Genomic DNA, 16,193 nt, shown 5'->3' on the forward strand with positions numbered 1-16,193 from the left:
TAAAAACAAAACAAAACAGCAGAGGTTCCAAATTTTTTCCATGGAAATATTCTCAAATCAACATGAGAGGAAGGGGACAGAGCTCAACCAGAAAGCAGAAGTTTTACCAAAAAGAGGAGTCGGTCAGAGATTGAGGCCCTCAATGTGGTAGACAGGAATAAAATCCAGAGGGTGAAGCCCCAAAAGTCTGTAGGCAAATTCCCCCCACATCATTAGCCAACTCTTCCTGTTTCTTTTTAAAGTCAGAGAGACTGACAGACAGGGATAGAGAGAGATGAGAAACATTAACTCATAGTTGAAGCACTTCAGTTGTTCATTGATTGCTTTACGTATGTGCCTGGGGGAGGGGGGCTACAGCCAAGCCAATGACCTTGGGCTAAAACCAGTGACCTTGGGGTCTGAAACCTGAACGTTGAAGACGTCCCAGGTCAATGCTTTATCCACAGCACCACTACCAGGTCAGGCCCTTTGACCAGCTATTTTATTTTCTTTTATTTGTTTATTTTAGTATATATGCTGCCAAAGCGAGCACTTTGGCCTACCCTTTAACCATTAAGTCTACAAGGTGAGACTTGGAGGAGAAACACCTCAGCAGAAAAAGGCAACTGGGAGGCTACTCTTAAAGTAGACTTCAAGACAAGCATTTCCAGAGTAAAAGCAGCACATTTCATAATGATAAGATGATTAATTTCTCAAGAAGTCCTAACAATCCCAAACAACAGAGTTTCAAAATACAGAACGAAGCAAATCAACAGAACCACTATCAGAGTTGGAAATTTTAATACCCTTCTCTCAGTAACTAATAGGAAAAAATAACTAAATATAGAAGACTTATTTTCAATTAACTCACTATTATAGAAAATTCCCACTCAGTAATTATTCATAGAACATTCACTAAAATATACCATAAAACAATTCTTAATATATATATAATATATATTATATATATATAATTTATTTATTTTACAGACACAGAGAGAGAGAGGGATAGCTAGGGACAGACAGATAGGAACAAAGAGAGATGAGAAGCATCAATCTGATGCTTTTTCGTTGTGACACCTTAGTTGTTCATTGATTGCTTTCTCATATGTGCCCTGACCACGGGCCTTCAGCAGACCAAGTAACCCCTTGCTCAAGTCAGCGACCTTGGTCCAAGCTGGTGAGCTTTGCTCAAACCAGATGAGCCCGTGCTCAAGCTGGCGACCTTGGGGTCTTGAATCTGGGTCCTCCGCATCCCAGCCTGACGTTCTATCCATTGCGCCACCTGATCAGGCTAATAAACATATTTAAAGGAATCCAAAGTATACAAAGTATGTTCCCTGACCACAATGGAATTAAAACTACAGTAACAAAAGGATAACTGAAAAATCTAAGAACACTGGCAATTAAACAAATTTTCTTGAATCCACCAGGGAGCTGAAGTCGTAAGACAACCAAGTAGCCTAAATTCCAGGAATGGACAGATACTTCCAAAGAGAAATAGGATGTCAGAAGACGGTCACTGGCAGCAGAGCAAGAGTAAGATACTGCTGACACATAAGCAGAAATCACCTAAAACTATAAGGAACTGCTTAAGTCTAACTATGGGATAACTTGACAGTATAAAATCCTTGGGAATCCCAGTTTGCACTCACATATACATGCTCAGTGCCCGCGAGAAAGACTTGTTTCCTAGGAAAGAAATGGCTATCATTTCTTGCCTTACAAAGATAAGAGAAATGACTTTCCATCCCTAGGAAATATGAACATTCTAAATACAATAGAAAAGAGTAATTTTAAAGTTAAGTCGGCCCTGTCCAGCTGGCTCAGCTGTATAGCATCAGACAGGCTTACAGGTCCCGGATTCAATTCCTGGTCAGGGCACACAGGAGAAGTGACCACCTGCTTCTCTACCCCTCCCTCCCCAACCCCTCCTGTATTCATGGCTCGAAAGAACAAGTTGGCCCCAGGCATTGAGGATGGTTTTCTGGCTTCACCTCAGGCACTAAAATAGCTCGGTTGTCCAGCAATGGAGCAGCAGCCCCAGATGGACAGAGCATCAGCCCTAGATAGGGGTTGCTAGGTGGATCCAGTTGGGCAAATGCAGAAGACTGTCTCTCTGCCTCCCTGCCTCTTACTTGATAAAAAAAAAAAAAAAAAAAAGTTAAGTCATTTACAAAATACACAGAAACTTCACCAAAAGAATAAAAAGGAAAAATAAATACTCCATAAGGTTTCTTTCTTACAGAGACCAGAAGGACTACCTTCTTTATTCTCTTGCCATTTGCCTCAGTACTAAGCAAGAAGAGTCTGAAATCATTAAAAACATTGTTAAGGGGATGAAACTAAAGAGGTAAAAAGGTTCACAGGGGCTTTTTAGTCATTTGTGAGGCTAGAAACTAAGCTTCTCCCTTAGGCCATGTCTCCCAAGAAGAAAATAGCATCTCAAGAATACCAAATGGTGTAATTGAGATATACCTACCAGCTGTCAGAGATGTCTCAAATCCATCTTTAATGAAAACAGCTGAGGCTACTTTCTCATCTAACACTGAACTGCTACACGTATAAAAGATACTATTTCTTACACTGAGAGGAATGGCAGGAAGGAACAGTAGGTAAATGAATGAATTATATATGGTTCCAATTTCAATTTAGTCATGTTTCAAATAAAATGTTCTACTTTAATTAAAGACATTAGTACACCAATAGCAAAAAAACGTGGTTTAATTCTCATAATCACAACTAGAATTCAGTCTCTTTCATATGATAATCACCTGTAAATAACAAAAAAAAAATTATTTAAACTAACAAACTGTGTTCTCCACAAGAAAATATAAAAATAATTCTAATTCATTAGTATGCCCTTGTTCTGCCCAACTACAGACAGGTTATCTGTAAATACCTAACAAAAGTCAAATAATACCAAAGCTTCAAAATACAGATATAGTATATCTTTTAAAAAAAACTTTAGATAAATTTTTTCAAATTTCTATTATGTATCTTTTATGCCAATGTAAATCTATAGTATAAATGTTAAAGTAAGCATCATTAATCTGTTGGCAGCAACAGGGGAAGAGGAAAATAAACTATTAGACATACCCTATGTAATATTTCTAAAACCTTTAATGCAGTATGAAGAAAACTGTTGAAAATTCTTCTTTCAGAAGGGGGAATGCCAATCTTGCAGAGTTTCAAAAGATGTACCACAACTTCCTTAAAAAGTTCTACAATCTTGAGGAATAGTGGAGGTTCAAGTACTGACCACCAGTTCTCTGTTATTAAAAGGTAAACACACAAATAACATTTTATTTAAATAGTCACAATTTTCAAAATCATACTGACTTTTCTTCTAAAGCAATGGCTCTTAACCCTTTGAAAATCCCAGGAAGATACACACGAAACTATTTTATGTAACATTTCTACATACACACATGAAATAATATTTTATGTAACATTTCTAGGGTTTACAGACCTCACCTCACCCTCAACTTAAAGGATACTATTCTAAAAGCTCTCAAAAGTAAAAATATACAGATGATGTGTTGTGGAATTGTGAACCTGAAACCTGTATAGTTTTCTTAACCAGTATCACTCCAATAAATTCAACAAAAAGAGGGAAGAAAGCAAAAATAAAGGTTTATTAAATTTATATTTTTGGTTTCCTAAATTACATTAAAAATTCATCAAAAGTACCTTGGAGTCCCTGGCTGGTTGGCTCAGCGGTAGAGCCTACGCCCAGCGTGTCGAAGTCCTGGGTTTGATTCCCAGTCAGGGCACACAGGAGAAGCGCCCATCTGCTTCTCCACCCCTCCCCCTCTTCTTCCTCTCTGTCTCTCTCTTCCCCTCCTGCAGCCAAGTCTCCACTGGACAAAGTTGGCCCGGCACTGAGGATGGCTCCATGGCCTCCGCCTCAGACACTAGAATGGCTCCCACGGCAACCGAGCAATGCCCCAGATGGGCAGAGCATTGTCCCCTGGTGAGCATGCCGGGTGGATCCCGGTCTGGCTCATGTGGAAATCTGTCTGACTGCCTCCTCTCTTCTAATTTCAGAAAAATAGAGAGGGGAAAAAGTGCCTTGGAAATCAGAAATTTATTTTTTAAACAACACATTTTAAAACTGTATTGCTCCAATATTTAAGGATCTTTTCAAGCTTTCTCTCTCAACACAAAAAATACTTTAAAATGCAAGGTACTCTGGAAAATCAAACACAGAAGTTGAACAATATAAAGTATGTGTGTCTTCCCCACATACGTTACTTGTTGTTATTAACTACAAATACCACAATCCTGAGGCAGAGAGAAAGAATACAAAAACTGACAACACAATAATATTCTGAGTCCCTGCTTCACTCTTTTACTACTAGCCAATTCCCTAGGATTCCAGGATTCTACCCCTTAACTTGCTTCCTCTGCTAACCTTCAGTCTAAAAATTCTTGTACTGACTTTATTACATCCATAATCTTAGCTTCACATACCTAATGACCATTAGGAAGGAAAGCATTGGGTTAAATGTAACAAGCAAACTATAAAGGCTAGGAGACAGAGATGAAATTCTGACAATTAGAAAAATTAAGAAAAATTTTGGCCAGAAATCACAAGCAGATACAGAACTCTAAGATCAGATAAGCAGCAGAATCTCATCTACATGCAGAGAAATAAATCAAATCTCAGGAAATTAGCTAGTGAGGGAAACAGAAGGCAAAGGGTTTAAAGGAGTTCAAGGAGGATTAAATACCCATGTTGGTCCAATTTTAATTATTCTTCCTCCTTTACTTCTTTATTAGCAAGATCACTTTGTGGAGATGGGGGAAGGGAATATGAAAAACAATGATCTTTTCTGTTACTGTCTCTGCTATGGCATTTGATTAAAATTTTGATATTGCCTCCAACAACTCCAACACTAACATCAGATGACTGGAAAAAAGCAACAACAAAAAAAAAGAGGTTGAATTTTCCCCAAGACAATGACAAATAAGCAGGTAGCAAAATTTCAAACAGCAAAAAAATAAGACTTAGGAGCTTTTTCATTTAAAGAGGAAAGGTTTAAAATTAAATAAATAAATAAAATAAACAAACGTTAAAATTCTTACCAAGTACTTTCAGTGGTGCCTTTTCTAGGTTCACAAGAGCTGTACCAAAGGGAATTGCTATTGTTGTAAAGTTGTTGGAATCACTCATCAGGGGACATTCTGGTAGAGTAAGATAAAACCTCAATGCTTCAACATCAGGTAAGGAGCTAGTCAGTTTAGGAATCAGGTTCTTTTCCAAACTAGCTGCCACCTATATTTTGACAAAGAGTAAAACCTACTTCATTTAAAATAAAAGTACTTCCAAAAAAAAAAATTAGAACTGATAATCTTATACTACAGCAAACATGAAATGGTGAAAGAAAAAAAGAGTCTTGCAATGAATCAGTGAATGTACTTTGGAGCAAAATAAGAATTAATGCCTAAGCATTGCTAAGAGAATTCTTGTATGTAAGTCTCATTTAAACTCTCTACCTATGTGGTTAAAGACTTAACCAATACGGTAATTAAGGGTCTGCACAAAACATCTGAAAAGATTTACAGATTTTTGACAGCTAAATTATAAATGTTTTAAAATAAAACCTTATTTTAATTCTTTTATTTATATATTTAATAAAACCATATAAAGTGCATCATAATGAATATAAAACTATAAAGTTAATTAGGTTACAAACATAAAATAACATGCAATAAAAAACTCAAGAGGCTATGTAATACAAATATAAAGTAATTAGAAAACGAACCTGTTGAGATATCTGAGGATGATCAGGTTGTATAAGTTTGTGGAATAAAAGCCTAGCAGAATTCATATCAACCCCTGAGAATCTGGTGCCTGTTCTATAGTGATCATCATTGCTATTCAAAAGAAGAGGGAAAAAAATTAAAACTTTAAAATTATTTCACTTATTTAATATTTATATTTAATTATATTTAATATTAATATTTATATTTAATATTTTAAATATAATTTTAAAAATTCAGTATATCAAAGAGTTGCCACTTACCTAACAGCTAAAAAACTTCCATTCAGACAACCAGAAGAAGAAAATGTTCCGTCTATTTCACTAAAAAGGAATTAAGAAATTACAAAATCACAAAATGAGAAGTATTTTGCTTTTTTAAAATTAAAATTAATGTTTAATCTATTATTTAATGCTATAAAAAGCATTCTTCTAATGCTCAATTAGAATAAATCAGAATTTTTTTCATAATAAAGATTAATTAAATAATACTTGAAAGATGAATGACTATATCCTTGAGTTTCTCAAATATAACTTTTATCCTCTGATCCACTGAACAAATCTGTTCTTAATAAAAATTTTTTTACAAAGACATGAACACTTAATTTTCTTAATTGCACATAGCAGTAAATCTCATCTGGGATGTTATTTTTTTGAAGCCGACTCTCTGGACTTTTAAGAAGAATTTCAGTTTGGAAAACTATCTAAAATTTAAAACTGCTTATCAAGTACAGCCCCTCACCCAACATCAATACAGCCTACCCTTAGAAAACTGTAAGCACTAACAAGTTCATCTATAAGCAAAATAGTCAAGAAAGTAATACTCATATCTTCCAGGGAGTATAATTATTAAAGACAGTGACTACTATGAAGCTAAAAGAAACATATTTCAAGCCCAATGCGAAAGTGGCTATATTTAATATTTTAAGTCACTTCATATTATGTACATGCAAGAATTATAATATAAATCTAAATAAAAACATCTCTTAAAGAATCCATTAGTATAGAAATTCTAGATATTTTAACTTTTGTATATAAACCACTCAGTGACTGATATTTAATAAAATAAAAATTCCTAAGTACAGGCTGCTCTACCAGGAGTTGAGAGGTTGTGTTTCTGTAGGTAAAATGTTTTTCTTACTTGGCTATCTCCACAGGAAACCGTCCAGAGGGATAGCTCAGCCACTTCTGAATCAGAGCTTCACTCACAGTCCAGATCTGCTTTGAAGAATCAGGATATCTAAAGTCATCTGGTGGCCCACAGTTCTAAATTTTAAACAAGCAGATCAGTCAGAGAAAAGAGATATTATATATAACTTAAACCTAGACATATCATTCAATATACATTGTATTTAACTTTTTAAGAAACAGAAGTATCTACTGAACACCTATAACAAAAATTTCTTAAAATGAATAAGAAAAATCTTGTGAACTTGAGGGAAAAAAAATAAGGTAATTACTTTATAGAACACAAACAATATTAATGTGGGTTTAAAAATTTCTTCAAAATTATTTCAGCTTAATAATTATTTATATGATTACTATTACCTGGGGGTTAGAGTAATGTGAAAAGCTTTGATCTCCACCTGAGAAAATTCTTTTCACACAGAAACTTTCTTCAGACTCTGTGATAAAAAAAAAAATCAAGATTTATATTACTTTTTTTTTTTTTTTTTGCATTTTTCTGAAGCTGGAAACAGGGAGAGACAGTCAGACAGACTCCCGCATACGCCCGACCGGGATCCACCCGGCACACCCACCAGGGGGCGACGCTCTGCCCATCCTGGGCGTGGCCATGTTGCGACCAGAGCCACTCTAGCGCCTGAGGCAGTGGCCACAGAGCCATCCCCAGCGCTCGGGCCATCTTTACTCCAATGGAGCCTTGGCTGCGGGAGGGGAAGAGAGAGACAGAGAGGAAGGCGGGGCGGAGGGGTGGAGAAGCAAATGGGCGCTTCTCCTGTGTGCCCTGGCCGGGAATCGAACCCGGGTCCTCCGCACGCTAGGCCGACGCTCTACCGCTGAGCCAACCGGCCAGGGCCTATATTACATTTTTCAAAGCAGCAAATATGCTACCGGACTTTCTCTTAATCAGATCTCCCATTCATGAACTCAATGATATAAAATGAACTGAAATATTCTAACCGCTATGGAAATGAGACTGACCAAGTGACAAACCAAACATTAAATGGTTTCATAAGCATAAGCAGCATTTGGTAAGTTTACAAATCTTTCTTCTGACTTGCACACACACAAAAAAACAGTGGTGTTTTCTAGTCTGTATCTTTATTATCACAACAATTTTAAACTGAACATACAATATGGTTCTAGAATAGGCACATGAAACCTGTATAATTATGCTATCCGGTGTCACCCCAATAAATCCAATTTTAAAAAAAGAAGAAACATCAAACAAAAAAGATTTACAGGGAATAAACTGATGGTTGCTGGTTATAAAAACGCATGAGGATATAAAGTACAGCACAGGGAACATAGTCAATAATTTTGTAATAACTATGTATGGTGCCACATGGGTACTAGATTTACTGGGGTGGTGACTGCAAGTTATATAAAATCAAATTACTAGCTTGTACACCTGAAACTAATATAATATTGTACGTCAACCATAATGGAAAATTTTTTAAAATAAAATGATGATGTAAAAATTGAATGAAAGGTGCAAAAGACAGTTCAAAAGAAAATTAAAAAATTCATTTTTAAAAGAATGACACAAACAAGTAAAATGTTAACTCTTGAGTAAATATCTCATAGTACAAAATTATTTTCTTTTTGAATATTACTGTACAAATGAAAGACAACACCCACAGCTCTTTCATGGCAACTACTTACTAGTAAAATCCAAATCAGTTCCAAAAATATAAAAATGAATAAGCAAATTTAGTAGAAGGAAAGAAGGGGTAATAAACTCCATTTCAAAAAGATATTCAGACACTCTTCTCCTCCAACTGGAGAGTATTTATTATCAAAAATACTTCTGGGCTAGTAGAGTACCACATACCAATACAGCAAAGCTTCACACTGTAACTTAAGGCTAGTTATTTCCAAATATAATCCATTTCTGGCATCCTATTTCCAACCTACACCCTTTATTCACCTATTTCTTTTTTTAAATTTTTTATTCACCTATTTCATCACCTTATATTATTTGTAAACATAGTTACTAAAGAATTATAAGTTCATTTTAAAAATATTTTAAATTATTTATTTTTAGAGAGAGAAATATTGATTTGTTATTCTACTTATTTTTGCATTCATTGGTTGATTTTTTATGTGCCCTGACCAGGGGTTGAACTCACAACCTTGGCATGTTGGGTAATGATCTTACTAACTGAGCTACCTGTGGCTGCCCAGGGCTCACAACTATAAATTCTTATGGAAGGGACCACATCTTAATTTCCTTGATTATTCCCTCCTACAAAAGTACACATTTATTAAAAAAAAACTCAATACCAATTTAATTAATTGGAATACATAATACAGAATAATATTTACCTAACTTAGGACATCATCATAAGAACTTCAGAGTTCAGAATATTAATACGACCAAACCTTCCACAAGTAACAAGAGTGCTTTAAGGGCAAAAGCAACTTTTAAGAATAGATTAAAAGGGTAAACAAACTGATTATTCAACTTTAAAAAATCTTTTCTCTCCAGCATTCTCACACGTCTACATGAAATCATTCACTTTCCCAAAAAAATTAGTGTAGTGGGATGCTATTCTTTTACTCCTAAAATGTAATTCTTTTCTCTATAAATATGTATCAAGAAGACAATGAGCCTGACCAGGTGGTGGCACAGTGGATAGAGTGTCAGACTGGGATGCAGAGGACCCAGGTTCGAGACCCCAAGGTAGCCAGCTTGAGCGCGGGCTCATCTGGTTTGAGCAAAAAGCCCACCAGCTTGAACCCAAGGTCACTGGCTCAAGCAAGGGGTTACTCGGTCTGCTGAAGGCCCACGGTCAGGGCACGTATGAGAAAGCAATCAATGAACAACTAAGGTGCTGCAACGTGCAATGAAAAACTAATGACTGATGCTTCTCATCTCTCTCTGTTCCTGTCTGCCTGTCCCTGTCTATCCCTCTCTCTCACTCACTCTGTCTCTGTAAAAAATAAATAAATAAAATTAAAAAAAAAAAAAAAGAAAGAAGACAGATGACCAGGGAGTATGAGGGAAGAAGGCAGATGACTAATCTACAGAACATGAATGGGCTTCTGGGGACTGTGAGTAGGACATCAAAAATTATTTTCTTTAATTCCTTTTAATTAATTATACTCCAAAAGTTTGTAAAGTCTAGTCATTTATCCTATACTGCTAGCTTCCTGTAGAATAGATTTTGCTGACTCTATCCTCAAGTTTTCTCCTAACATTTTTCGTGGATATTCTATATATCCTGCATATTGGTAGTTGCAACTAGAGAGAACTTAATTAGTCTGATTATTTCAACATAATTATTACATAGGCCTGACCAGGTGGTTGGGCAGTGGATACAGCATCAGCCTGGGAAATTGAGGACCCAGCTTAGAAACCCAAGGTCGCCAGCTTATCTGGCTGGAGCATGGGATTATAGACACGATTCCATGGTTGCTGGCTTGAGCCCAAAGTCGCTGGCTTGAGGAAGGGGTCACTGGCTCAGCTGGAGACCCCTGGTCAAGGCACTTATCAGAAACAATCAATGAACTAAAGTGCACAACTATGAGTTGATGTTTCTCTTCCCTCTCCCTTTCTGTCTGTCTCTGTAAAAACAAAACAAAATAAAAACACTATTACATGGTTAAGAAAGATGGGTTCCAGCAGGAAGCACATGTGTGGTTAGGTTCCTTTTTGTGATGTTAGTAACCACTCATGCTCCATGCTTAGACCACTCATTGTGGGTTGAAAAGGATGAAACACTAACATTACTTCTATATCTTACAGCTGGACCATTAGCTTTTTCCTATCTACTACACAGCTTGTTACCCTGCAATAAGGAAAGAAAGGTTTAATGCCTTATCATTTTCATTTATTTACTATACTCTTGCTTTTTGAATCTGTATTTCTTGATACTATATAAGGTAATAATTTTTGCATGTTTTTTTTTTTTTTAATTTTTACAGAGACAGAGAGAGAGTCAGAGAGAGGACAGATAGACAGGAACGGAAAGAGATGAGAAGCATCAATCATTAGTTTTTCATTGCAACACCTTAGTTGTTCATTGATTGCTCTCTCATATGTGCCTTGACCGTGGGGCTACAGCAGACTGAGTAACCCCTTGCTCAAGCCAGCGACCTTGGGTCCAAGCTGGTGAGCTTTGCTCAAACCAGATGAGCCTGAGCTCAAGCTGGTGACCTCGGGGGGTCTCGAACCTGGGTCCTCCGCATCCCAGTCCGATGCTCTATCCACTGCGCCTCCGCCTGGTCAGGCTACATGTTTTTTAATAACATGAAGTTTGTTTTCCAGAGCTTCTTTCAATTTACCTATTTGGTATCTTCAGACTTGACTAACTTATTTATTAGGTATCTTCCTATCTTGCTCACCAATATCTATAAAGACTTTAAAAATTGATGTTATTAATCATAGGTTGTATCTGCTACAAATATTTTCATGTGTTAGGTAATTCTTCTCCCTTCTCCATAGGTGAGTTTTGCCTTGTTTTAAGCTTATAAAAAAGCACACCCTGGCCGGTTGGCTCAGTGGTAGAACATCGGCCTGGCGTGCGGAAGTCTCGGGTTAGATTCCTAGCCAGGGCACACAGGAGAGGCGCCCATCTGCTTCTCCACTCCTCCCCCTCTCCTTCCTCTCTCTCTCTCTCTTCCCCTCCCGCAGCCGAGGCTCCATTGGAGCAAAAGATGGCCCGGGCGCTGGGGATGGCTCCTTGGCCTCTGCCCCAGGCACTAGAGTGGCTCTGGTCGCAACAGAGCGATGCCCCGGATGGGCAGAGCATCGACCCCTGGTGGGCATGCCAGGTGGATCCCGGTCAGGTGCATGCGGGAGTCTGTCTGACTGCCTCCCCGTTTCCAGCTTCAGAAAAATACAAAAAAAAAAAAAGTACTACCTCTTCCACCTATAACACAAAACTTTAAACAATTTTGGCACTCTTTTTCTATCCCAAGTGTTCTCCAAGTCTTTCTCCAAAAGCCATTAACAATCAAATTGAATTTGAATTTGAAAAAAACAACACTATATACAACGCCTTATATAGGAATTTTTTACCCTGAACTTTCCATTAAATTATAATAATCTGAATACCCATGCATATACCAATAATCTGACTTAACAGTTACAGTTTCATAATATATGTTGCCATATTTAGGAGGCCTAGTTCAGCTTCTCATTACTATAACAAAATACATTGCCAAGAAAAATTGTGAAGCCTGACCAGGCAGTAGCGCAGTGGATAGAGCGCCAAACTGGGATGCAGAGAAGCCAGGTTCAAAACCCTGAGGTCGCCAGCTTGAGCGGGGGCTCACCAGCTTGAGCACAGGGTTACTGGCTTGAGCATGGGATCATAGACATGACCCCATGGTTGCTGGCTTGAGCCCAAGGTTGCTGGCTTGAGCAAGGGGTCACTCACTCTGCTGTAGCCCCCCTCCCTCCATCAAAGCACATATGAGAAAAGCAATTAATGAACATCTAAGAAGACTAAGGAGCTGCAATGAATAATTGATGCTTCTCATCTCCCTCCCTTTGTTTGTCCCTATCTCTGTCTCTCTGTCACACACACACACACACCAAAACAAAAAAAGAAAAATTGTGAAGACTTTTAAATTGCCCTCCCAAAAAAAGTGTGTGTGTACACAAACACATACACACACACACACACTTGATTAAGGCACCTCCCCTTCACTAATATCTCCACTTAAAAGGTGTTTTTGAGCTATTTACACAATTCTGTAAATTGCACCGCTGTCCCTCCACATCTGTGGGCATTGTTTCTAGGACCACCCCACCACCACCAGGACACCACCAGTCACAGGTGCTTAAGTCCCTTATATAAAATGGCATGGTACAATGTATACAACTGGCCTTCTGCACCTGCAGGTTCCCAATCACAGATAAAAAGTACTGTTTTCAATCCACAGTTGGTTGGACCTGTGCATGCAAAACCTGCAGATACAATGGACCAATGTATTTCTATTCAGAAGCAATTATAACGGAGATACAACTATGTACAAGTATATACTTTTGATTTACAAGGAAAAGGAATGGTTTTGGGTTTTTTTTACAGAGATAGAGAGTCAGAGAGAGGGATAGATAAGGACAGACAGACAGGAACAGAGAAAGATGAGAAGCATCAATCATTAGTATTTCATTGAAACACCTTAGTTGTTCATTGATTGCTTTCTCATATGTGCCTTGACCGTGGGGCTATGGCAGACCGAGTAACCCCTTGCTCGAGCCAGCGACCTTGGGTCCAAGCTGGTGAGCTTTGCTCAAATCAGATGAGCCCGTGCTCAAGCTGGCGACCTCGGGGTCTCGAACCTGGGTCCTCTGCATCCCAGTCCGACACTCTATCCACTGTGCCACTGCCCGGTCAGGCAGAAAAGGAATTTTTTTTGATGGTCCCTGAAACCCTTTAAATTCTTAGGAATTATTCTGGACCTCAGTACCTCAGAAAATGACTATGTTTAAAAATAGGGCCTCTAAAGAAGTGATTAAGGTAAAATGAGGTTGTTATGGTGCAGAGTAAATCCAATATGCCTGGATTTCTGATTATGTGGGCTAAAAGTTCTCATACTTACTGTATTAAAATTAAGAAATTAACAAAATACTGATTTATTTGAAGATGAGCAATAACTAATGCACTGCATGTTAATATAGATAACGTCTCAGTATTAATATTAAGGTAATTTTGCTTGACTATCCTCAAGTGTCAGTTTGTACCACAATATGAAGGAGCAAAACTGAAGACGAAACATGCTTAACTGAATTTTATTTGCCTTGGTTTATACTTGACTCTGAAAGAAGGTATAAAATGTGTCACAATTTTAGCAAAGTTCACTCAGTTTTGAAGGGTGTGCACCTATGATTTTACTAGTTAATGCCTTCATCTATCTTACAAAATGTTTTTTATTTTTTGTAAAATCAGCTACATAGCAGTAATTCTGTGTCTTAATAGAATACTTTTCTATGCTTTATTGTCTTTCATTTTTTAAGAGGAAAAAAGGACAAAGATTCCTCACTCATAAAAGAGCTAGTCTTTTCAATAACATTACTATCTCTATTTTTGAAATTTTTATTGTCATTTTGATAAAAAAAAGGAGCTAAGTATTATATCTTAACAAAGTGTTCAAATCTCCCCTCACAACTTTTTTGATATTTGCCTTTCTGCTATGAGCTGAACTGTGTCACCACCCAAAATGCTTATGTTGAAGCCCTAACCCCAGCACCTCAGAATATGGCTGTATCTGGAGATTTAGATAAGTGATTAAGGTAAAATGAAGTTGCTACAGCAGGGCCCTAACCCAATATGCCTGGTGCCCTTATTCCTTATTAAAAGAGGAAGAGACACTAGCAATGCACATACACAGAAAAATTCATGTGAGGACACAACAAAAAGGCAGTCGTTTGCATGTAAAGAGAGCTCTCAGAAAAAACCAAACCTGACAACATCTGCTGTTATGCTTTGAGCCTCCATAACTGTGAGAAAATAAATTACTGTTGTTTAATCCATTCAGTCAGTGGTATTTAATTATGGCAGCCCTAGCAAACTAACAGCACCCAAACTCAAATCCTAAATATAGAAAAATGAAACTTACCAAATAACTTTCATGTGCTAGTGAAAGTATCTTTGAGATCTCCCACAAAAACATACAAGAAAAAAAGATTTCTTTCAACATACAGGAATGGATGTGAGAAAATTAGTTCTTATTATTAAGAGTTACATGGATCCTGGCTGGTTGGCTCAGGAGTAGAGCATCAGCCCAGCATGTGGAAGTCCCAGGTTTTGATTCCTGGTCAGGGCACACAGAAGCAACTATCTGCTTCTTCAACCATCCCCCTTCTCTCTCTCTGTCTCTCTCTCTCCCTTTTCCTTCCTGAAGGCACAGCTCAAACAGTTAGAGCAGGCTTGATCCATGGCCTTCCCTCAAGTGCTAAAATAAAATAGCTCAGTTGCCAAACAATGGAGCAGTGGCCCCAGATGGTGACCCCTGTGTTTTGGTCGTTTGACCCCCGCCGGGGTCGCGACCCACAGGTTGAGAACCGCTGATTTACAACAACATGGGTGGGCCTTGATAACATTATAACTGAGTGAAACAAGTAAATCAGAAAAAACTAAGAACTGTGTGATTCCATACATAGGTGGGACATAAAAATGAGACTAAGAGATAAGGACAAGAAGATGGTGGTTACGGGGGGAGGGGCACAAAGAAAGCCAGATAGAAGGTGACACAGGACAGTTTGACTTTGGGTGATGGGTATGCAGCATAATCAAGTGTGGAGGTAGCCTGGGGGTGTTTTCTCTGAACATATGTACCCTGATTTATCAATGTCACCCCATTAAAATTAATAACAATAAAATAAAGAAAATGAAGGAAAAAAAGGTACCTCAAATAAGGAGTTATATGATATTTGTCTTCTTATGTCTGGCTTCTTTCACTTATGTTTTCAAAGTTGATCCATATTGTAGCATAGATAACAATTTCATTCCTTTTTATGGCTGACTACTACTTGATTACATGTATGTACCACCTTTTTTCATCTATTCATCAGATGGGCACTTAAAAGTTGTTTGTACCTTTTGGCTACTGTGAATCAGTATTTTTTTATAAAAATAAATTATAGCAAATGACTACTTTTAAAACTCTTATCTCCCTTCTCATTTTAATGCAAATACATAATCTCAAGGTATACAGCTTCAATGGTGACAATATGCACTTCCAAGTGACTAAATCATATAAGCAGAAAAACATGTTTCTTTACAATACTCATACTGCTTTAAAATACAAAATCCATTAGGTGATTAGTGCCTTTTATGGAAGAAATGGATATGATGAAACATCAACATGCTGCTGAGGACACAAGGATAAGTAAACTAAGATTAAAATAAATGCTCCAAACCTAAAAGTAACAGGAAGAAAATAAAGCCATATTCGAAATACAAAATCAAACAAAGGACAAGAAAAAAAATAGTATTACATCTTAAACTTTGTATATAAAAAAAAAAAGCATAGCTGAGACAGCCTTTTAGTTACCAAAAATATATTAAAAAAATAATAATCTTCAAGGTTGCCTGACCCAGTGGTGGCACAGTAGATAGAACACTGAGGTCCCAGGTTCAAAACCTCAAGGCTGCCAGCTTGAGCATGGGATCATCAGCTTGAGCGCAGGATCACAGACATGACCTCATGATCACTGGCTTGAGCCCAAAGGTCGCTGGCTTGAGCAAGGGGTCACTGGCTCTGCTGGAGCCCCTGGTCAAGGCTCGTATGAGAAGCAATCAATGAGCA

At 37.5% G+C, this 16,193-nt stretch overlaps 1 protein-coding gene across 6 annotated transcripts in view; it reads right to left on the bottom strand.

Moving 5' to 3' along the window:
* HERC4 (HECT and RLD domain containing E3 ubiquitin protein ligase 4) overlaps window positions 1-16,193 on the bottom strand; it is a 152,548-nt gene that overhangs the window by 47,795 nt on the left and 88,560 nt on the right. For all 6 annotated transcript variants that reach the window (XM_066243968.1, XM_066243967.1, XM_066243964.1 and 3 more), the window contains 6 exons: window positions 7,296-7,372; window positions 6,889-7,013; window positions 6,012-6,071; window positions 5,751-5,862; window positions 5,071-5,260; window positions 3,079-3,251 (listed from right to left, as the gene is read on the bottom strand). In XM_066243968.1, the coding sequence (XP_066100065.1) occupies window positions 3,079-3,251; window positions 5,071-5,260; window positions 5,751-5,862; window positions 6,012-6,071; window positions 6,889-7,013; window positions 7,296-7,372 (737 nt within the window). The remainder of the gene's footprint in view (window positions 1-3,078; window positions 3,252-5,070; window positions 5,261-5,750; window positions 5,863-6,011; window positions 6,072-6,888; window positions 7,014-7,295; window positions 7,373-16,193) is intronic.

The sequence above is a fragment of the Saccopteryx bilineata genome, chromosome 9 (assembly GCF_036850765.1).
Source record: "Saccopteryx bilineata isolate mSacBil1 chromosome 9, mSacBil1_pri_phased_curated, whole genome shotgun sequence".
In the NCBI taxonomy this organism is placed as follows: domain Eukaryota; kingdom Metazoa; phylum Chordata; class Mammalia; order Chiroptera; family Emballonuridae; genus Saccopteryx; species Saccopteryx bilineata.